At 37.8% G+C, this 24,544-nt stretch overlaps 1 protein-coding gene across 1 annotated transcript in view; it reads right to left on the bottom strand.

The window, feature by feature from the left end:
- The window catches only part of LOC128653573 (uncharacterized), a 261,458-nt gene that overhangs the window by 63,149 nt on the left and 173,765 nt on the right, over positions 1 to 24,544 (bottom strand). Inside the window, exons 19-22 of the mRNA XM_053706954.1 lie at positions 17,079 to 17,266; positions 9,542 to 9,637; positions 5,679 to 5,924; positions 1,190 to 1,346 (exon numbers count right to left, since the gene is read on the bottom strand). Of these exons, the coding sequence (XP_053562929.1) occupies positions 1,190 to 1,346; positions 5,679 to 5,924; positions 9,542 to 9,637; positions 17,079 to 17,266 (687 nt within the window). The remainder of the gene's footprint in view (positions 1 to 1,189; positions 1,347 to 5,678; positions 5,925 to 9,541; positions 9,638 to 17,078; positions 17,267 to 24,544) is intronic.

The raw sequence follows: 24,544 nt of genomic DNA, 5'->3' as shown, positions 1-24,544 counted from the left end.
ACACACATCTGGAAAAGTTTTCTTACATTCTCTAAGTGTACCTGCACGGCTGTCATGGCTAATTTTATATTTTTTTATCACCCTTTTCATGATTGTTTCTTTTATTATCATTGGTGTTCAATTTCTGGCTTTAAAAAACAATTTTAAACAACTTTCCAATTGAATTCTATTATCATATTTTCTTCATTCTCTTGTTATCCATTGCTGAAGGGACAGCATTGCACTACTGACAGAAAGCTGAACATATCTATTTAGCCAATCACAAGAGACAAATGTGTGCAGGCACCAATTAGTAACAGCTCCCACTAGTGTATGATATGTGCATATTCATTTTTTTAACAATGGATACTAAGAGAAAAAAGCACATTTGAAAATAGAAGTGAATTTAAAAGTGTCTTAAAATGACATGCTCTATCTGAATCATGCAAGTTTAATTTTGACTTTCCTATCCCTTTAAACTACCAGATACAACCTTGGATCCAGAACCAATGCAAAAGCAGCTAAGCGAGAAATGCAGCAAACAGTCTCACAGCATATTTCAAGAAACAATAATCAAAGGATTGTCCAAACCTCCAGGTAAAAAAGAGTGGCCATTTTGGAATCTGTACTTTAGCATACTTGCCACCATCTATTTAGTGAAATCAAATATAATTTTCCCTCTAACCTAAGATTTGGAGATTCAGAAGAATGGAGGTGCCATCAGTATTATTGGCCTAGTTGTGTGTGATTTAGAAAAAGACTGAGATGTGGGTTAAACACATAGTAAAAGTACTCTTGTGAGCCACAGAGAACTGCTTGCCCTGAGCAGATACAGCCACTGAGCCAATCGTGCTTCTGATTGGCTTACTGGCTGTCTCCTTTTGGGACCAGCAGTTTAACTGATACCTGGAATCATTATTCTAAAAGGAATTAGGAGAGGAACTTACATACTTTAATAACAACATCAATACTTTATTAAAACCATTAATTATTAAGCAGATTGCCTAATTCTGCTTGATTAAAAGACACCATATTTTTCAGCATTACACTCAAGTCACATTTTGAGCATCAAATTGAAAGACAGCTTGGGGGCTTCAACATTTTAAAACTGGACATATTATTTTGGTTTAGTTTGAATTTACTCTTAATTGTAATTGTATTATACCTTATTTGCATAGTGTGGCCAATAATTCTCTAACTGTTCACTTACCACAGAGCAGTTTTCAGATATTTTGTCACACAACCGAGCATCACAGAAAATGTACACGTGATCATATCCTGTAAACTTGAATGTGCTGATTTGGATTTTAGCCATCAAAGATTCTCCATTTGATATAATTGTTGAATTGATATCATCATTGACACAGCTGTGAAATGAAATAGTTTGTATTTGTGACACAAATATTACAAAAAGTACTCTTCAATTACAAGTTCCTGTGGTGTTTAGTTGTGTGTGCATCTATTCAGCCCTTCATTGGATTTTATTTGCTTTCATTAACCAAAGTGTATAAATTATATACATATAAATACAGTGTGTGTGTGTATATATATATATATATATATATATGTGTGTGTGTATATATGTGTATATATATATATATATATATATATATATATATATATATATATAAAACAATATTTATTGTGAGGGGGAGGGTGGAAGTCTTGGTGAGTTCCCACACTTTTATTTGTAGGACTTGACCCCTGCCATAGGCTGTACGCATTTATCATTGCACAAGTATTTCTAGTGAAATGCTTGTACAATGCCACCCCCTACTCACCGGCAGCCAATCGACCACAAGCAATCGTATCAGATTGGGATGATTTCAAGCCGCCACCTAAAAGGTGGCGTACAGGTTAAGGAGCAGCGCTGCTTCTTAACTTCTGTTGTAGGCCTGAAATGATGGGACTCCGAAGCAGCATTCGCTGCTTCATTAAATAAAATGTTCACTAAACACATCAAAACATGAAAATAAACTATTACACTCTTTACACACTTTTTGTTAAAATATTTCATATAAATATTTATAAAAAGGATTAAAATGTATATGGTCTATAGCAAGGTATTTGGCTAGAAAGGGCTATAATGTATATATTGTGTATACATATATATTTATATATATATATGTCTATATATTTGTATACAAATGTGTATTTGTGTTTATATGTGTAAATATGTATATACATATATACACATATAAACACATATATACACATATATACACGTTTGAACCCTTTCTAGTTAAACAGTTGTGGTGTAGACTGTACACTTAACACATGACATATAATTTTTGATCAATTTTGATATTTTTAAATGTGTTTTATTGAGTTTTGACTATAAATACTTTACATTTTAATGTTCTTCACATAGAAGAAAATATTATTTTTATTTATATACATATATAGATTGCACTCTCACAAACTTAGTGACACAGGACCGGGGTGCAGTAATAAACAATATTACAATATAAAGCAATTGCTGCTGCTCCTTAACACATCTGCCACCTCTGAGGTGGTGGACTGCAATCATCCTGGGGTGCGATCCGATATATGGCGTACTTTTCGGCGCAAGCGAGGTAACCCGCGCCGCCCGTAGTTTCACCTCGCACATCGGGGTATTACATATACCCCGCCGGCAGTTGCTAAACTAGCGATGTCCAGAAATAAGCGTAAGTACAAATTTCTGGAGTCGCCACTTTAGAACGGCACTTTAGAACCTACCGCCGCTTCAAGTATTAACCCATAATCTGCCGACCGGACCTCACCACTACTATAATAAATGTATTAACCCCTAAAGCTAAGTCTAACCCTAACACTAACACCCCCCTAAGTTAAATATAATTTAAATCTAACTAAATAAATTAACTCTTATTAAATAAATTATTCCTGGTAAGGTAAAAGAGCTTTTCTATTTTAATTTTAGAATAGGGTAGGGCATTTTTTTATTTTGGGGGGCTTTGTTATTTTATTAGGGGGCTTAGAGTAGGTGTAATTAGTTTAAAATTGTTGTAATATTTTTCTAATGTTTGTAAATATTTTTTTATTTTTTGTAACTTAGTTCTTTTTTATTTTTTGTACTTTAGTTAGTTTATTTAATTGTATTTATTTGTAGGTATTGTATTTAATTAATTTATTGATAGTGTAGTGTTAGGTTTAATTGTAGATAATTGTAGGTATTTTATTTAAGTAATTTATTGATAGTGTAGTGTTAGGTTTAATTGTAACTTAGGTTAGGATTTATTTTACAGGTAATTTTGTAATTATTTTAACTAGGTAGCTATTAAATAGTCATGAACTATTTAATAGCTATTGTACCTGGTTAAAATAAATACAAAGTTGCCTGTAAAATAAATATTAATCCTAAAATAGCTACAATATAATTATAATTTATATTGTAGCTATATTAGGGTTTATTTTACAGGTAAGTATTTAGCTTTAAATAGGAATAATTTATTTAATAAGAGTTAATTTATTTCATTAGATTTAAATTATATTTAACTTAGGGGGGTGTTAGTGTTAGGGTTAGACTTAGCTTTAGGGGTTAATACATTTATTATAGTAGTGGTGAGGTCCGGTCGGCAGATTAGGGGTTAATACTTGAAGTTAGGTGTTGGCGATGTTAGGGAGGGCAGATTAGGGGTTAATACTATTTATTATAGGGTTATTGAGGCAGGAGTGAGGCGGATTAGGGGTTAATACATTTATTATAGTAGCGGTGAGGTCCGGTCGGCAGATTAGGGGTTAATAATTGTAGGTAGGTGGAGGCGACGTTGGGGGCGGCAGATTAGGGGTTAATAAATATAATATAGGGGTCGGCGGTGTTAGGGGCAGCAGATTAGGGGTTCATAGGGATAACGTAGGTGGCGGCGGTGTGCGGTCGGCAGATTAGGGGTTAAAAACATTTATTAGAGTGGCGGCGATGTGGGGGGACCTCGGTTTAGGGGTACATAGGTAGTTTATGGGTGTTAGTGTACTTTAGAGCACAGTAGTTAAGAGCTTTATGAACCGGCGTTAGCCCAGAAAGCTCTTAACTCCTGTCTTTTTTCTGCGGCTGGAGTTTTGTCGTTAGATTTCTAACGCTCACTTCAGCCACGACTCTAAATACCAGCGTTAGAAAGATCCCATTGAAAAGATAGGATACGCAATTGACGTAAGGGGATCTGCGGTATGGAAAAGTCGCCGCTGGAAAGTGAGCGTTAGACCCTTTCCTGACTGACTCTAAATACCAGCGGAAGCCCAAAACCAGCGTTAGGAGCCTCTAACGCTGGTTTTGACGGCTACCGCCAAACTCTAAATCTAGCCGTTAGGGTTTATTTTATAGGTAAGTATATAGTTTTAATTAGGAATAATTTAGTTAATAATATTAATATTATTTAGATTTATTTAAATAATATTTAAGTTAGGGGGTGTTAGGGTTAGACTTAGGTTGGGTTAATATAGTTAATATAGGTGGCGGCGGTGTAGGAGGCTCAGATTAGGGGGTAATATAGTTAATATAGGTGGCGGCGGTGTAGGGGGCTCAGATTAGGGGTTAATATATATAATATAGGTGGCGGCAGTGTAGGGATTGCGGTTGACAGGTAGATAGACATTGCGCATGCGTTAGGTGTTAGGTTTTATTTTGCAGGCATTTTAGGGAGTTACAGGGCTCCAATACTCAGCGTAGGGCCTGCTACGCCTGCATTTTGTGGCGAGGTGAAAATGGAGTAAGATTTCTCCATTTTCGCCACTAAGTCCTTACGCTGTATATTGGATACCAAACTGCGCGGATTTTGTATGTTAGCCTATGGGTAAAAAAACTACGGGCAAAGGCAGAAATATACGAGCGTAACTTCTATGTTACGCCGTATATGTGATACCAAACCCGCGCAAAATTTGGGCGTCGCCGGCTTCTGCGGGCGACGCTGCATATCGGATGGGTCCCCTGATCGGATACAATCAGGAGGATTGACACCCCCTGCTAGCGGTCAATTGGCCGAGAATGTGCAGGGGGCGGCATTATGATTTTTTTTTTTTAAAGTAAAAGATATTGCACTATTTTTAATCTAGCCCTAAACACCTATTGCCTTATTTTTTATTATAGATACATCTTTCAATCTAGTGCATCCTTGGATTCATAAATGTAAAAATGATTACAAAATATTTTCTCTTTTATTTAATTGCATTTTAATTATTACAAAATGCTTCTTAAGATTAAGCAAAAATACATTTAATCATACATCACAGAAGATTCACAGCATCATCTCTAAATTCGACAAATTATATATAATTTTACCTTGCTAAATATGGAGTAGAAATAATAGAAACTGGTACAGTTTATGACAGAGCACACAATTTTTTTAAAAAAAGTTTTCTTTTTTTTTGTCAAACTGACATCTTTATTTTGGCATCCTTTGTTAAAACTTAGCTTACTGCCTTTGCTGCTATATAGTGCTCTAGACATGAGCTTACAACAATTATTTCTCATAGAAATTAGCTTTAGTTTATCAAAGGATACCAAGAGAGTAAGGTTAAATTTAATAGCAAAACTATATCAAAACTTTTTTTTTTTTACAATTGTTATTTTTAATTTATGTCCCTATGTAATGTTCTTAGCAAAGTAATCATGGGAATGAGCATGAAATGTTTTACATACTTGATAGTCGCTAATAAGTGGTGCAATGGGACAGATTAGAGTATCATAATTAAAAAAAACGTACCCTCCGCTCATTAACAGAACATAGTTGGGATCATTGCGATTATTATTAGGAGTCGCAAAACACTGCATTATTCTTAGAGCAAACCTCTTCAAAGAAAAATCTAGAATATCGAAAACCAAGGATATTTCTGATCCGACAGGTAAAGTATCACCCTGGTATAACTGTTCAGTTTTTTCAGAATTCTTGTAAGCTTCCAAAGAAAGGGAATATGAGCTTTCTCTGCTGTCTGCCGTGAAGTGGATGGAGCTATGAGGATAAAAAAAAAAATCACTGGTGAAAGTGCTATAGTGATCTAATAATTGTTACAAAGCTGTTGCAGTCACAAATAAATAGTAACAACCATTAAAACCATTTAGATAGTGCATATGATTTTAAACAAGTCTTCAATTTGCTTCTAATAGCTAATTTGTTTTGTTCTCTTGATATCATTTGTTGATAAGGATACCTAGGTAGGCTCAGGAGCTGCTGATTAATGACTGCGCATATATCCACCTCATGTTATTGGCTCACTCAATGCGTTCTGCTAGCTCTCAGCAGTGCATTGCTGCTTCTTCAACAAAGGATAACAAGAGGATGAAGCAAATTAGGTAAGTGAAAAAAAAAGTTGTTTTAAATTGTATTCTCTATATAAATCATGAAAGAACATTTTTGGGTTTCATGTCCCTTTAACTTAGAAGGGCACGTGACCACTCATTGGTAAGAAGAATAACTCATTTTTCTGCTGAAGGGTCACATGATACTCTGGCTATCATATGGTTAATGTGAAACCTTTTAGACACCAAGGGCTAGATTTATCAACGCTGAGGCGTACAGGGGCACGTATACGCGCCACTGTACGCCTCAGCTCGCCTATGGCGGAGCGAAATTACCCGCAGGTAATTAACATTGCACACGAGCGCAATTTTGCGCTTGCGTGCAATCCCGCCCCCTGCCCGCGCACAGCCAATCATGCGCGGGCAGGAGCTGTCAATCTCCTCGGTCGGACTTGACCGAGGAGATTGAATTTCGCCACAATAGAGGTGGCGTAGATGTTAGGGAAGCAGCGGTCTGGTGACCGCTGCTTGATAAATCCCGGCGAGCAAGTTCTTGAGAGAACTTGCTGCCATAGTGGCTTAATAAATCTAGCCCCAAGTTTTAGACGAGTAAGGGATGTAAAACTGTTCCATTGTCTCAGTTAAAAATAAACCCATTATTCCATGTGACTACTAACTTAAAAGAGGATTGTCTTTGTTTTAAGTAAGGGTCAGACAACCCAATAGATAACATTATAAAAATTGCAAAATATTAGCACATTTTACATCCATTTTAGAGCAATGAATGGTTACTTTAGCAGAGTCGTGTTATCTTAACAAAAGTTAGAAAAATACATCCACAATATACCTTAAAGGGACATATGACCCTAAAATGTTTTGTTTTTTATTATTCAGATAGACTTTCTAATATACTTCTATTATCAAATTTACTCTTTCTTTTGGTATCATTTGTTGAAAAGCAGGTAGGAAGGTTTAAGAGCATGCACATGACTGGAATATATAGCAGCAGTTTTATAAATATGTATATGAAATGTGCATGCTGGTTATCTAGATATCACTTTGACAAAGAATATAATGAGAAAGAAGTAAATTTGATAAAAGAGGTATACTGGAAACTTTTATGAAATTGTATTCTCTATTTAAATCATGAAAAAAAGGTCTTTATCTCCCTTTAATACAAAAGAGTAGTAGGAAACATGACCCTCAAGTTGTCATATAGTTTGTGATTATTTAATTCTCTTCACATTAAAGTTCAGAGAAATAAAATCAGTTGGTTAAAGGGACATGAAACCCATTTTTTCTGTCATGATATAGAAAGAGCATGCAATTTTAAACTACTTTCTAATTTACTTCTATTATCTAATTTGTTTTATTCTCTTGATATTCTTTGCTGAAAAGTATATCTAGATAGGCTCAGTAGCTGCTGATTGGTTGCTGCACTTAGAAGCCTCATATCCCTTATTTGAGTCTAGAATAGCGCAGATCTTGTCGGCAATAACACGCTATATCTGTATGTCTAAGGAAGTGAGGGCACATCAGTCATTAAGGGTTAAAGGGACATTTAAGTAAAAAATAACTAATGATTCAGACAAGGAAGGCAATTACATTTTTTTTCCAATGTACTTTTATTAGCAAATTTCCTTTATTTTCTTGGTATGCTTTGCGAAAGAATAAACCTAGTTAGGCTCGAAAGGTTGCAGAAGAGTAAACCTAGGTAGGCTCAAAAGTGTTCTACAGTAGCAATGTTTGCAATATTGTATAACATTGCCACAAATGAGGTTGCAAACACTGCTGCCATGGAATTCTAAAGGCAGGTGCACACTCCTAAGTCTATCTAGATGTACTTTTGAATAAATGATACCAAGAGAAAAAATTTGATCATGGAAATAAATTGGATTCTTTTTTTTTTAAATGCCTGCTTTGCCTGAATCACAAATGTTTATTTTTCATTTTAATATTACTTTAAATTAAAAAAAAATTATGAAGCTTTTAAACTGCACAAATATCCAACTTACACTTAACCTATGATTGCAAAACTAGAGGGACTCAGTTAATAGATATACTTTGACACATACTTAAAGGGACATGAAACCCACATTTTTTCTTTCATTATTTAGAAAGAACATACAATTTAAAACAACTTTCTAATTTATTTATATTATCTAATATGCTTCATTCCCTTGATATAATTTGTTGAAAAGCGTATCTAGATAGGCTCTGTAGCTGCTGATTGGTAGCTGCACATAGATGCCTTGTGTGATTGGCTCACCCATGTGCATTGCTATTTCTTCAAAAAAGGATATCGGAAGAATTAAGCAAATCAGATAATAGAAGTAAATTGGAAAGTTGTTTAAAATTGTACCGCTATCTAAATCACAAAAGAAAATTTGGGGGTTTACTGTCCCTTTAAACTTTACTCAGAAATGCATCATAATACCCAAACTAAAGCAACATACACATATGCATAGTTGTTCCAAGCATAAAAAGTAACCAAACAACAAATATGTAGAGCTATTTACAACGCACCATGAAATGTGATGAGAACTAGAATACGCAAAGCATTTGTACTATGACAAGTTGTAAACTATGGTCAGCAGATTTATATTTCCTGAACCATCTCCACTATGGATTTTGGTTATTAAAATGACCCTGAACTGATCCAACTGGGGTGACTGCCAAGAAATGCTCTCACACGAGAGCAGGGGGAAGCATACTGGTGTAATGATAAATACAGGGTGCAATCTTGAGTGGACACTACCTGTGAAACTTGTCTGTCCAGACAATAATACATCTGGCCCTTTATCTGACATGTAAAGTGCTCACAGGTTTCCTAAAAGGGCATTAATCTCAAAATTAAATCCATCATAAAATGTTTAATTCAGCACAGGAAAAAACACCCCCCCCCCCCTCCCACACAATATTATACCACACTGCTAATAATTTTTTTTCCAATTTTCATAGCTCTGATTTGTAAATGTTGGTAATATAATGGTTTTAGAACTATTTTCTTTGCAGACCTTTTGCAAAGTATTGTTTATTTGCTAATACTATCTATATATAAAATTAAAGGGACATTAAACCCATTTTTTTCTTTTATGATTTACAAAGAGTGTGTCATTTTAAACAACTTTCTAATTTACTTCTATTATCTAATGTGCTTCATTCTCTTGATATCATTTTCTGAAAATCATATCTAGATAGGCTCAGTAGCTGCTGATTGGGATGTTGCTTAAAATTGTATTCTCTACCTGAATCATGAAAGAAACATTTTGGGTTTAGTGGCCCTTTAACTTAATTTAACCAGTGTAGCCTTCTTAATTATCATCTCACCAGCAGGAATCATCAGTACAGAGATACCCAGAATGAACAGGTTGACTTGCTACTGGACTAGTATATGTTGTATCCCAGAGACTTGCCATTGTGGTGCTGTAAGATAAAGGAAATTGTTGGATTAATATAAGCACATACCAAAATATATTACAATCTAAGAATGTTTCTGAATTTTAGTTAATTACATTCAGTCAATTGCACTCAAGTATGGACACATACAAATACTCTGATTACAGACCGTGGAGGCTCCTCCATATGTGCACAGCCACCCGTGAACCCCCAGCCCAAATGAAGGAAAAAAAACAACTTTTTTAGAAAAATTATATTTAATTTATAGCCCAAAAAAATAAAAGCCAACGTCTTTTTTTTTTTAAAATAAAAAATGTATCTTTTTTTTTTTATTTAACTGCACGTGCAGTTAGCCTGATGCCTGTCATAGTGCTCTCACTAGATTTGCCTGCAGCCTGCTCCCAGCCTCCCAGCCCATCCCTATACTATCTTAATCACACAGTTCAGCCTGTGCGATAGACAGTGCGAGTGAGCAGAGAGGTGGTGCTAACGGTCATCACTACAGTCACGGGATGACGCTGCGGCTTAATGAGGCTCCACTCGCTCAACAGCGCGAAATTTCAGTGCAGGCTAAGGCTAGTCTTTAAGCTGTGAGGTGCTCCTTGTAGCAGCAGCATGTAGGAGCCTCATTCCCTGCTGTGGAACGGATGGAGGCAGCTTGCTACGGTCTGAGCAGGAGTGGAATCCGTTGAGGGAGTCATTTTTCATTTTGAAAATGTAGCTTTGAAAAAGTTTGTAGAACCTGAGAGCCTCTTATCATTACAGATGAAATTTGTAAATGTGGCCATGATCACAACTCAGATCAGACCCAGTAGCCATATAACTACTGTCAGCCCTATATCCATATTGTTTGGAGACCCTGTTAGTTACATACTCAACTAGCACTACATTTAGACCATGACCCTGGAAACCCAATCAATTAAATACCCATATTAGATCCCATGACCCTTTAGCCCTATCAGAAACAAGCTCAAATCAGTCCTCAGATCAAATGCAGAAATAGGGTGGACTATGGTTGTGACTATGGTTGTAAGCAGATTGTAAAATATAGTAAGTAATATGTTGAAACATATACTCTGGCTAGTGCTAAACACTTAATTCAATACTAACTCTTAGTGTAAAGCTCAATTTTATACCATAGAATAATAATATTTGTTGCTGGCCTCAAGCCATATAAATCAGCCAGGTTGTCAGAAAATACTAAAACAATGGTTCCAGCACCTGGGACTTATCATTGTGGTGTCTGCTACTGGGGCCACAATCCCAATAAATATCCAAATAAAAATTCAAAATGAAGCAGCACCAGCTTTCACTTGAAATCTTCTTTATTTTTAGACATAGAGATGATTTATCATGTTCGGGCGGACATGATCCGCTGTAGCGAACATGCAGACAGCATACGCTGTTGGCATTTATCATTGCACAAGCATTTCGTGTGAAATGCTTGTGCAATACAGCCCCCTGCACATTCACGGCCACTTGGCTGCTAGCAGAGGGTGTCAATCAACCCGATCGTATCCAATTGGGCTAATTGCTATCCACCACTTCAGAGGTGGCAGACGAGTTAAGGAGCAGCGGTCTTATGATGCCTGGAAAGTATGGGGCTAGATAGCAACATATGCTGCTTGGTAAATCTACCCCATAGAATTAGCCAGATAATGTTTTAGACATATGCCCTTAATCATGTCCTAAATTCAATAATAATTCAGCATACAAATAAGCCCCAACACCACATCCCCTTCAATTAACCTCTTAATGACAAAACAATGCTTAAAAGTACAGTCAAGTTAAAATTAAACTTTTAGGATTCAGACAGAGCACACAATTTTAAACAACTTTACAATTTACTTCTATTTTCTAAATGTGCACAACCTTTTCATATACAGGGAGTGCAGAATTATTAGGCAAATGAGTATTTTGACCACATCATCCTCTTTATGCATGTTGTCTTACTCCAAGCTGTATAGGCTCGAAAGCCTACTACCAATTAAGCATATTAGGTGATGTGCATCTCTGTAATGAGAAGGGGTGTGGTCTAATTACATCAACACCCTATATCAGGTGTGCATAATTATTAGGCAACTTCCTTTCCTTTGGCAAAATGGGTCAAAAGAAGGACTTGACAGGCTCAGAAAAGTCAAAAATAGTGAGATATCTTGCAGAGGGATGCAGCACTCTTAAAATTGCAAAGCTTCTGAAGCGTGATCATCGAACAATCAAGCGTTTCATTCAAAATAGTCAACAGGGTCGCAAGAAGCGTGTGGAAAAACCAAGGCGCAAAATAACTGCCCATGAACTGAGAAAAGTCAAGCGTGCAGCTGCCAAGATGCCACTTGCCACCAGTTTGGCCATATTTCAGAGCTGCAACATCACTGGAGTGCCCAAAAGCACAAGGTGTGCAATACTCAGAGACATGGCCAAGGTAAGAAAGGCTGAAAGACGACCACCACTGAACAAGACACACAAGCTGAAACGTCAAGACTGGGCCAAGAAATATCTCAAGACTGATTTTTCTAAGGTTTTATGGACTGATGAAATGAGAGTGAGTCTTGATGGGCCAGATGGATGGGCCCGTGGCTGGATTGGTAAAGGGCAGAGAGCTCCAGTCCGACTCAGACGCCAGCAAGGTGGAGGTGGAGTACTGGTTTGGGCTGGTATCATCAAAGATGAGCTTGTGGGGCCTTTTCGGGTTAAGGATGGAGTCAAGCTCAACTCCCAGTCCTACTGCCAGTTTCTGGAAGACACCTTCTTCAAGCAGTGGTACAGGAAGAAGTCTGCATCCTTCAAGAAAAACATGATTTTCATGCAGGACAATGCTCCATCACACGCGTCTAAGTACTCCACAGCGTGGCTGGCAAGAAAGGGTATAAAAGAAGAAAATCTAATGACATGGCCTCTTTGTTCACCTGATCTGAACCCCATTGAGAACCTGTGGTCCATCATCAAATGTGAGATTTACAAGGAGGGAAAACAGTACACCTCTCTGAACAGTGTCTGGGAGGCTGTGGTTGCTGCTGCACGCAATGTTGATGGTGAACAGATCAAAACACTGACAGAATCCATGGATGGCAGGCTTTTGAGTGTCCTTGCAAAGAAAGGTGGCTATATTGGTCACTGATTTGTTTTTGTTTTGTTTTTGAATGTCAGAAAAGTATATTTGTGAATGTTGAGATGTTATATTGGTTTCACTGGTAAAAATAAATAATTGAAATGGGTATATATTTGTTTTTTGTTAAGTTGCCTAATAATTATGCACAGTAATAGTCACCTGCACACACAGATATCCCCCTAAAATAGCTATAACTAAAAACTACTTCCAAAACTATTCAGCTTTGATATTAATGAGTTTTTTGGGTTCATTGAGAACATGGTTGTTGTTCAATAATAAAATTAATCCTCAAAAATACAACTTGCCTAATAATTCTGCACTCCCTGTATACAATTTCTGAGGCACCAGCTCACATGTGCAATTTTCACAGGAAATACATATATGCAATTTGTGATTGGCGTATGGCTGTCACATGATGCAATATGAAGGAAAATGTAGCTAACTGACATTTGTCAGTAAAAAAATCTATTACTCATCTGAAATTCAAATTTAAGGGACACTCAAGTCAAAGTTAAACTTTTATTATTCAGATAGAGCATGCAATTTTAAACTACTTTCCATTTAACTTCCATTAATAAATTTGCAGTCTTTTATATTTAAACTTTTTGAGTCACCAGCTCCTACTGAGCATGGGCAAGAATTCACAGAATAAATGTATATGCATTTGTGATTGGCTGATGGCTGTCACATGGTGCAGGGGGAATGGAAATAGACATAACTTTTAATATTGTCAGAAAAAAATCTGTTACTCATTGAAGTTCAGAATAAGGGCGGGATTACATATGTGGCGCAAGCTTCAGCACAACTGCTGAATCCTGTGCCGCCAATAATTTCACCTCGTACATTGCGGTATCACATAAACTACGCCGGCAGTTCATAAAGTGCCGTAAGTCGGATAAACTAGCGATGTCCATAAATGAGCATAAATACAAATTTCTGGAGTCGCCAGTGACTTACGGCACTTTAGAAACTGCTGGCTCCTAAGAAAATGACAAATCTCCCGTTAAAGTCTAACCCGCCTCCCAAAAATATACCCGACGCGTAAAATCCCTCTATCCGCCATAAAACCCACATCGGAACTAATAATTAAAGTGTTAACCCCTAAATCGAAAACCCCCCACAACGCAGTATGCCTAATTAAACTATTAACCCCTAATCCGCCATTCACTCACATCACGATCTACCTAATAAAAGTATTAACCCCTAAATCCACTAACTCCAACATCACAAATTACCTAATAAATGTGTTAACCCCTAATCCGCCATTCACCCAAATTGCAAAGTCCCTATTAAAACTATTAACCCTTAATCCACCATTAACCCACATCCCAACAAGCCTTATAAATACATTAACCCTAATCCGCCAAACCCAGGGGTTAATAGGTTAATTATGTTTATTGCGTTGGTGGGGGATGGCGGTTTAGGGGTTAATAGTTTTAATAGGTATTGTGATATGGGTGAATGGCGGATTAGGGGTTAAATAGTTTATTAAGGTATATTGTGTTGTGGGTTGATGGCGGTTTAGGGGTTTATCACTTTATTAGGTATATAGCGTTGTGGGGTGTGCGGATTAGGGGTTAATAGGTTAATTAGATGTTTAGCGATGTGGGAGTTGGCGGATTAGGGGTTAACATAGTTTATTAGTTATTGCGGTGGGGGTTGGCAGTTGACAGGTAGATAGATATTGCACATGCGTTAGGTGTTAGTTACTATTTTCAGGGGGTTATGGTGCTCACATACTCAGTGCAAATTTTGCTATGCCTACCTATGTGTGGCGAGTTGCGCTGAATATGTGATACCGATTTGCGATGCGGTTCTATGTTAGGTTATGGGAGTAAAAATTGCGGGCGACGGGTGAAATATACGCTCCACATTTATATGCAGTGCTGTATATGTGATACCAAAAACGTGTAAAAACCGGCATAGCCGGCTTTCGCGTGCGACACTGCATATATAATCTTGCCCTGAGTGCTTTTGCATTGTCTTGTTATCATGCATTTTTGATTATGCAAATCTACTGTGTTAACTGGTCCTTTAAGTGTTTTTGCATTGTATTTTTGTTATGCATTTATTAATTATGTTATTCTATTGTGTATAGTGGTCCTTTAACCATCACTAGGGCCCAGTGCCCACTACTGGGGAAGTTGTTTTTTTTTATTTTTCTTATTATTTATTTATATAGCGCCACAAATTTTGTAGTGCTGGGTACACAATAACAACATTTTTGTGGTAAGATACAATAACATAACAGACCAAACAAATAAGTTACAGGAAGGGGAGGGCCTGATCCGAAGAACTTACAGTCTATACACTGAGGGTGCATAGACATAATGTTTGGGGTAGCTTGTCCTTTGGATTGTAGTTGCAGCAGCGAGTCAACACAGTTTAAGATTTATTTTGGTTAGGATAAAAAGCAGAATAGAGATGGTAAACCACTCTAAATAGATGGGTTTTCAAAGAATGCCTGAAACTGTACAAGGTTGTAGACAGTCTGGTGGAGCGGGGTAGAGTTCCAGAGGACAGGAGCAGCACTTTAGAACTTTTGGAAGAGAGAGAGGGAAGAAGAAATAGGAAAGGAGAGATGTACTGTAGGTCAGAGATTAATTAATGAGAGTGGGTCGGGAGTATTTGGAGATAAGTGAAGAGATATAGTGGGGGGTGGGGGTTGTTGAGTGCTATGTAATAAAACTAAAATAAAAAAATATATTTTATATGTTAATTTTTTATAGACCTGTGCATTCAGAGGTTTCGGATACCTCCTAATTCAGAAGGTGGCCTTCATGCCATTCGGCTATTTTCGGGGGGGCAGCTCTGAAAATAACGGAATGTCAAGAGGGGCCGCCTTCTTCTGCATTCGTCTAGTTATTTATATAAAAGAAACAAAGAAAAAAAGATTTGTCTAAATAACAGGATGTCAAAATAAGATGTTACCCAAACAAGTTAGAGAATAAATTCCAATTAATGCAATAAATAAAATAGGGAGAAATCCAATTATTTACATAAATTAATGGTTATAGTTTAATAATCTAAAATAGCTCCTGTTTTCCTATTACCATAATCCTTGGATATTGGACCTTCTCAATTATGTGAAACATCAATTATCTAAAAATGTCTGGCTTTATGACCAGCCAATAAAAAAACTGTGTGCCAGAAGTGCTTCTATATTTTTGCCATGAATTTTTTTTCCCCATCAATAATAAATATTATTGAAAGGCCTGATTATTTCCCTACTTAAATGATGCCGCATGGACATTTGGTAAGATAAATAGTAATGTCTGTGTTACAAATATAGGGTATAGTTATGGTTAAGAAAGCGTTTGCCATTCTGTTGTTAAATATAGTGGGGTTGTGGTCTCTGAGGTCTAAATGTAAGATGATCTGTTTAAATTTAGGACATTATGTCCGAAGTGTTTTAAGGTTTATGCTTTGTCTTTGCACTATCAATAAATAACCTTTTTAGGTTTTCAGAATATCCCTATGAAAGCACATTTGACCCAATAAAAATGACAATAAAAGTATTGGCAACATGTTTTTAAAAAAAATGGAATTCACGTCCCTTTAAGAATTTCCACATTAGAGCATGAAATTATAAACAATTTTCTAATTTACTTCTATTTTCAAATGTTCTTCATTCTCTTCATATCTTTTGTTGAAAAGCAGGGACCTCAGCCGAGGAGCATGCATGTGTTTGGAGAACTATATGGCAGCAGTATTACAAGAATGTTATACATTTGCAAGAGCACTAGATGGCAGCACTATTTCCTGTCATGTTGTGCTCCAGATGCCTACCTAGGTATCTCTTCAACAAACAACACCATGGGATAAAAGCAAATTTGATAATAGAAGTAAATTGGAAACTTTAAAAAAATATTATGCTCTTTCTGAATCACAAAAGAAAATGTTTTGGTTTCATATACCATTAAGTACTAGTTTGCTTGTATTACTTTTTATTCCCTTATTTAAGACCCATACAATGTCTGTATAGGTCTTAAATAAGGAAGCTGGACAGATAGCTCAGCATGCTAAGGCACTGTGGCTGAGCTCTGTAGCAACCCAAGGGTTGCAGGTTCGATCCCCAGCGAGGTCCTTTCATCCTTCCGAGGTTGATAAAATGAGCAGTGCCTTGAGACCCTTACGGGTTATTAGCCGCGCTTTACAAGTACCCAATACATACATAACTAGACAAAAATGATTTTTATTTTGAATAATCCTTCATGTTTGCCATTGCTCTCACTTCCCACATAAAAGAAAAATATCCATGCACTAATAAATAAACCATCACCTCTTTTATTTTATTTTTGCTTTAATCTTATTGTGGATTCTTTTACTTATTTATAGGCATTCTCCCACATAGTTTACCTGGGTATGTTGTTTGCTTCACTATTTCCTGCACACGCTGACATCTGGAGAGGGACAATGAGATTTGCCTGAAGGTTTAAGCTGTAGGCACAGGTAAAATTAAAGGTGATGGGATTCACTCTGATGATTGTATTTTTCTTTACACCAATATAAAGTGTGTTTGAGTAATATAGTTTGTCTGCATCTACCTGAAAAAAGCAGTGCAAATAGATTAAGAATTTGGCAATGCTGGATGAATTAAAAATACCCAAAGTGCATTCCACTAATTTTAGTAAATAACAGAAAGGAAAGATTATAATTTATTTATAACACAGCAGCAGTTGGTGTACATCTGCACAGATTTCAGCATCTGTAAGATCAAATGAATACCAAACACATAAATATGTTCCCTTCTTTTACAATCAAGGCAGTATTATGACAAAAATATCTGAAACTGTGTGAAACAAAAGATCTGTTAGTGAAAGGCTTGAGGTTGCATCCACCAGAGAGCTGACATAGGCCCAGATTACAAGTGGAGCGCTATTGAAACTGCAGTGTGTGCACAATCAATATCATAGGTCAGCTTTAAGCACAGGGCACAATCTGGGATAACAAGTGAAAGGTTAAAAAGTTTGACCATAAAAATGTTAGCGCGGCCGACATATTTTTTAGCGCGCCCTAAACTTTTAATGAAGCTCTAACATAGCTTGCATCACAAGCTGTGAGTTATATTTTACATTTGAGTGTAACACATATTAGTGCTTACATTTTTTTAGTGTAAATGGAGACCTCAGTTCCCATAGTGAGGCTAGTTGTGCTGCTTACGGGACGCCACGTGGGTAGCACAGCGGCAGGAGACTGAGAGGGGAGAGAGGCTAAAGCAGGGCCGCATAGAAAGTATTACAAGTCACAAGGCATAAGCATCAGGCGAGGAGCTGGGCGGACACAGGAAATTTAAGCTCCTATGCAAGCATGTTCTAGCCATAAATCAGATACGCTGGACAACATTAAACAAAGTAGCCACCGTTATATTAGACTAACAACACAGGCATCACAGAAATCAACTGCCTACATAAGAGCACGGCCTGACAACACAGAGGATACTACAGATACCTGATCATAAATAAACTGCACTGTATCAGCACAGAGACAGAATAAAGGCCTTCCACTTTCTGATCAAGAGTACTTTGCTGGGTATTTAACAAAAGAGAGGGGAAGTGCTAGGCAGTAACATTATCTGCTAGTGCATGTATAAACATTATCTCGCCCAAAAACTTCAAAATAATAATTTATCCTCCCCACGAGGGCATGCCAGCCAAAAAGCAGCAAAAAAACTGACACACCTGCCAAATCCAAACCAATTAATCAATACCTTAGACAGGTAGACAACTCACACCCAGAAGCCATAAATCCCCCAGCACCACTACCTTTGATAACCCCCCCCAGTGATGGCGCTGACATCTGCAGTAACGGACTCACCCTCCCCCCTAGAAATCACCAAAGAGGATCTAAAACTCCTTGCTACTAAGGATGACATACGCACAGCCATGTCAAAGCTCTGCCACGGGACATAATAGTAAAGTTTCTCAACTATGGGGACAAAGAAGAAATCCTGAGGCATGCAAGGCAGAAGCAACAAATTATGCACGCGGGCATTCAAATCCAAATCTTCCAAGACTTAAGCCCTGTAACATTACAAAAAAGAAGGGACCTGCAATTTCTCACATCCCTACTAAGAGCTCAAAAAATTCTGTACAGGTGGGGCTTCCCTGTAAGCCTAACAGCCACAAGGGGAGACACAACAGTGACTTTTCGCTGCATGGACGACCTGTCAACATTTTGTGACGCTTTGCAAACACAAACCCCAAAATTATTTGACCCTCCGCAATCAGGAAGAGATAAGATACCTTCAGAACAACGCAATATCACCCAGATGGCGCGAGCTGCGCCCTCACCGGACTGCAACTGATACCCCTATGAACATATCTTTGGTGATTCAGGACTCAGACGATTATTGATCTGAAGTAACAGTTAGATAAGTATGATTGTTGCATATTTAAGCTTTGAGATATGTAGAATGTAATGATGCTATATGTACAAATCACCTGTGACGCCATTACAAATTTATTGCATATACATACAGATGCAACAGCACACAAACACTATACGGCCTACATATTTTGAGACCATAATTACATAGGACTATGGCCATACACCACAACATAGACGTCTAAAGGAAACATGCAACACAACACACTAGTTGGTAAGCATAAATCACGTTGTGTCAAGAATATAGCTTCACACGGAATTGTAATAGATACATGTACTCATACACAAACGCATCACAGGCCCAGTGAGCAGACAGGTAAGGAGCCACCATTTGCTCACAGGTACCTAACATACACATCAAAAGGTTGCTGCGGAGGGGGAAAAAGACTCTACCCTCCTTTGTTTTGTTCCACTACGGTAAATACTGTTTGAAATTCTGTTTCAACTAAGTTTGCTATTTAATTATTTGTTGAAAGAAGTGTTAACTACGTTCAGTATACTGTCTATATTATTTGTTGCTGACTTATATTTCCGATGGTCCACACAACACACACACGGACAGTGCCACAGCTAACGTATTGCCCATACCCCACTTCATCACCTACACCAAACAGGTGTCCTGCGGTGTAGGTAGACTACACAAAACCTTGTGTCTCATATACAACACATAACACACCAAAGGACGCTAACCTACAAATTTCAATATGCCAAATACCCCAACTGCACACCCTGTCAACATTATAACAGCAAATGTCAAAGGGTTTAATACCCCCCACAAACGTTCTATAATACTAAACGATTTGCATAAACAAAAATTGTCAATTATTCTAATACAGGAGACACATTTTAAAAAAGGCCATGAACCCAAATGGTTTCACACAAAATACTCTACAGCTTATTTCTCCACCGGCCCCTCCAAAAAGAATGGAGTGGGCATCCTGATCAGAAATGATGTTCCACTGGAACTTGACAGGGCTATTACATGGACGACCTATCACTTTGGTAAATGTGTACTTCCCTAACAAACAACAGCTTGTTTTCATGCGCAAGCTCTCTAACAAAATCCTTGAACATGCTAAGGGCCCACTCATAGTAGGGGGCGACTTCAACACACCCTTTGACCCAGCCTTAGACACCTCAGCTGGCACCACTAATATCCCTAAAAGAGACATCAAAGGCATCTATAACCAAATTAGGTCACTTGCCCTGCATGACACCTGGCGTATTTACCACCCTGCCACTAGGGACTACACCTTTTACTCACACCCCCACAGTGTGTATTCAAGAATAGACTATATTCTTACAGATTCCGTCGGTCTCACTACCATTATAAAAGTATCCATACTGGCCAAGACATGGTCAGACCATGCACCAGTTCTATGCCAAATAGAATGGCCCAACAGCCCCCTGACACCTTTCGTGTGGAGACTGGACGATAGTTTACTAGACCACCCACTCCTACAGCCCAAAATAGAGAAAACATTGGTTGATTATTTTGAGAATAACATTACTCCAGACATGCCATGGTCTACTATCTGGGAAGCGCACAAGTTTGTAGTAAGAGGGGAACTACTAAAATATAAAGCTCATTTATTACAACAAAACAGAAATAAATATAGATCCCTGTTGCAAGAGTTATATCAGAAAGAGCAGACCCACAAAAAAGACCCTCACAATGTAGAACTCACTAATAGCCTTAATCAAACTAGGAGAGAAATAAACACATTCCTCGACCAGGAACAGCAAAAAAGAGCGCTGGCCATGCAACAGAGGTATTACGATCAGGGAAACAAAGCTGGCAGAATGCTAGCCAGATCGCTCAAACATAAACAAATGAAAACGCACATACGCCTTCTTAAAAACAAGACAGGTCAGGCCCAGTACGACAGCAAATCCATAGCAGAAACATTTCGCACATACTACTCGGCATTATATAATATTGCAGAGACTGAACCCAATGACATAACATCGGACAATAAGAGAGAGGCTATTTCTAAATACTTACAAAATATAAACCTACCCAAACTGAACGAAGAACAATCCTCAGCCTTAGACCTACCCATTAGTGTAACTGAAATAAAAAAGGCGATAAAAGCCCTCCCTAATGGAAAGAGCCCAGGCCCAGACGGGTTTAGCACCAAATACTATAAAAAATTTGTGGATGCCCTAGGCCCAAAACTTGAAAAGTTATTTAGCACGATTGACCAGGGAAAAGATCTCCCCGATTGCATGTTAGAAGCCCATATCACGGTGCTGCCAAAACCAGGCAGACCTCCTGACATACCTGAAAACTTCAGGACAATATCCCTCCTGAACACAGACATCAAGATAATGGCAAGAATACTGGCCAACAGTTTAAACCCCCTGCTGTCACATCTAATTGCCCCAGACCAAGTAGGCTTTATACCAGGGAGAGAGGCCAGGGACAATACGCTAAAACTTTTACAACTAATGGCGCACGCAAAAAACACAAACCAGGCTATGGCCCTCATATCCACAGATGCTGAAAAGGCTTTTGACAGGGTGGACTGGGACTTCCTCAGGTCCGCAATGAATATAGGTGAAGGCTTTCTGGACAAGGTTTTTTCTCTATACACCAACCCCACAGCAAAGGTCAGAGCTAACTCCATCCTCTCTGACTCATTCAGCATTAGAAATGGCACAAGACAGGGATGTCCCCTATCGCCCTTATTGTTCGCACTTTCAATAGAGGTTTTAGCCAGTAAGATTAGAGCAGACCCAAAAATTAGAGGAGTACACACGACAAAAACAGAATACAAGCTAGCAATGTATGCAGATGATATCTTGCTCACTTTGACCAGCTTAGAAACATCATTACCCGCGCTGCTGCATATCTTCAGCATATCTTCAGAGAATATGGCAAAAGTATCAAATTTTCACCTTAATCTAACCAAATCTGAAGTTTTAAATGTGAATATCCCCACACAAGAAATGGCTAAATTAATGGATAACTGTCCCCTTAAATTACAGCAGACTCAAATCAAATATCTTGGGATACTTATTACCAAAAATTACCAAGACCTATACACGGCCAATTTTAAATTACTACTTAAAAATACAACAAGAGACATGTCAAATTGGAAGGGTAGACCATTGTCATGGATAGGGAGAATCCACACGGTGAAGGTGAACATCTTACCCCGCATATTATATGTCTTACAGACACTGCCTATCGCATTGCCAAGGGAATACCTTAGTCAAATACAAGGTAATATAGAATCATTTATATGGAATGGCATTAAGCCTAGAGTACCTAAAAAAACACTTTACCAAACGAGAGAAAGGGGTGGCTTGGGATTACCGCACATTTCCCAATATAGGCAGGCGACACTCTTTCACAGAATAGTTGACTGGAGTCACAACTCCATAAATAAGCAGTGGATCCAGCTAGATAAGGAAATCCTAAAAACAGAAAATGTAGGAGACTTGGCTTGGTTACAGCCATCGCATAGACCAGAAATCATATGAAAATATCCGCTATTGTCTGAGATTTTCTCGCAATGGGATGCAGTCGTTAACACCAGTACACATATTACCACAAGACCTGCACCACTGACCCCATTCACTGAGAATCCTGAGTTATCTTTCATTCCACATTGTACAGCAGAGGGAGACACCCCCCCACAACTAAGAGATAGAACACTAAGGTACATTATACCGAAAGGCAAACTTCTCTCGATGCAGGAGATCTCGGATTCAATACCATATGTACTATTCAATTGGTACACACATGCACAATTAACGCACTATTTAAACACGCACAAGCAACAAAGTAGCATATTAAGACCACTAACACCCTTCGAGAACCTCTGTATATCACCAAACTACCCATGCCATACTATATCAATTTTGTATAGATGTCTGTCTAACATAAGCCAAGATGATCTCCCGTCCTACTGCCATAAATGGGCCTCAGAACTAGGCACTGATATAACCCCCAAGGAATGGACAAAGATCTTCTTATTAAATAAAAAAGCATCATCCTCGGCCAAAATGCAAGAAATGAACTACAAATTTCTGTCCCGCTGGTATCTCACACCACAGCGCCTACAGAAAATATACAAGAATGCCAGCAAGCATTGCTGGAGGGGATGCGGCGTTTGCGCAGACATGTTACATATATGGTGGCAATGCAATAAATTAGGCACTTTTTGGAGAGACGTAATCACACACATTAACAAAACCCTATCTACACAAATACCAGTTGAACCATGTATTCTGCTACTCCATAAGCTTCCGAACATTAAAGATGAGTCAAAGCAATCGCTGTTGCACATAATGTTGAATAGTGCTAAGATGTTAATCCCACAGAGGTGGAAAACCATGGAGATACCAGATATCTCCCCTTGGAAAAGCCAAGTAGACAGCACACTCTTAATGGAAAGGTACCACTTCCTCCGAACTAGCAAACTGGAACAGTTTGAATACATGACAATGAGATGGAATGCACACAGAAACGACCAATAAAACACATTAACAGATAGGGAGGGGGACACAATAGAAATCTTGAAGTGATAAGCAAAACAGAAGACACACTGCACACACAAGGACCACCGGAGATGCTTTGATTTCATTATAATTTTTGTTTATTTATTTGTATTTAAATGGAGCCATATAACAAGATAGCATCATAGTAGTCATAATTCCAACTAGATAAACGCCAGCAATAAATATACAACTGTAGTATGGGGACAACAAACTTGTCCAGCAGACGGGAAGTATACTGTGCAATATGTAATACTTATGGACTGGATAACATGTTTTATATGCCTATTAACAACTATTGTGATTGCTGCAACAAGCTGGTTCTACCTTTTGAGTATATATACTTGTAAGCAATAAGGCTGCTGCTATAACCGTTGATGGAGCTGCGCCTCCAGGCTATGTTGTTAATCTTTTCTTTTTTTTATCATCAATAAAGATATTTAAAAACCAAAAAAAAAAAAAAAAAAAAAAAGGAAAAGAAGAAGTGGTATAAGAACAAAAAGAAGAACCCTGGACAGAGAAAAGTCACTTTCAGTGAAAGTAGTATAAGCACAGATTGCTCTGTCAATACTGCAGAAGAATTGTCGGTTTCTTCAGATTCAGAACAAGTTTTCGATCCTAACCAACTAAGTACAGAGATTAATACTGTGGAAACAACTAAAGAACAGTACCAAGAAAAAGAACTTGGAGCAAGACCAAAGTAAAATATAAAATGTAAATCTTTCTCTGAAATGGTTAAGAAGGATTCCTTACCATCTACCAGTAATACTACAAAAATAGATTCTAATACGTCCACACCCAGATATCCCAGCAGAGCCAATAAGGGATCCAAAAATGGGAAAAGCCAGAGGGGCAAAATGTAATCAATCTTTCAAGTTTACAGCTTACAGATGATCAACATAAGTTTCTGGCCAAAGGACTTGGTTTCGCTC

This window comes from Bombina bombina, chromosome 3 (genome assembly GCF_027579735.1).
Source record: "Bombina bombina isolate aBomBom1 chromosome 3, aBomBom1.pri, whole genome shotgun sequence".
In the NCBI taxonomy this organism is placed as follows: domain Eukaryota; kingdom Metazoa; phylum Chordata; class Amphibia; order Anura; family Bombinatoridae; genus Bombina; species Bombina bombina.
This window is presented reverse-complemented; position numbering and strand designations above follow the sequence as displayed.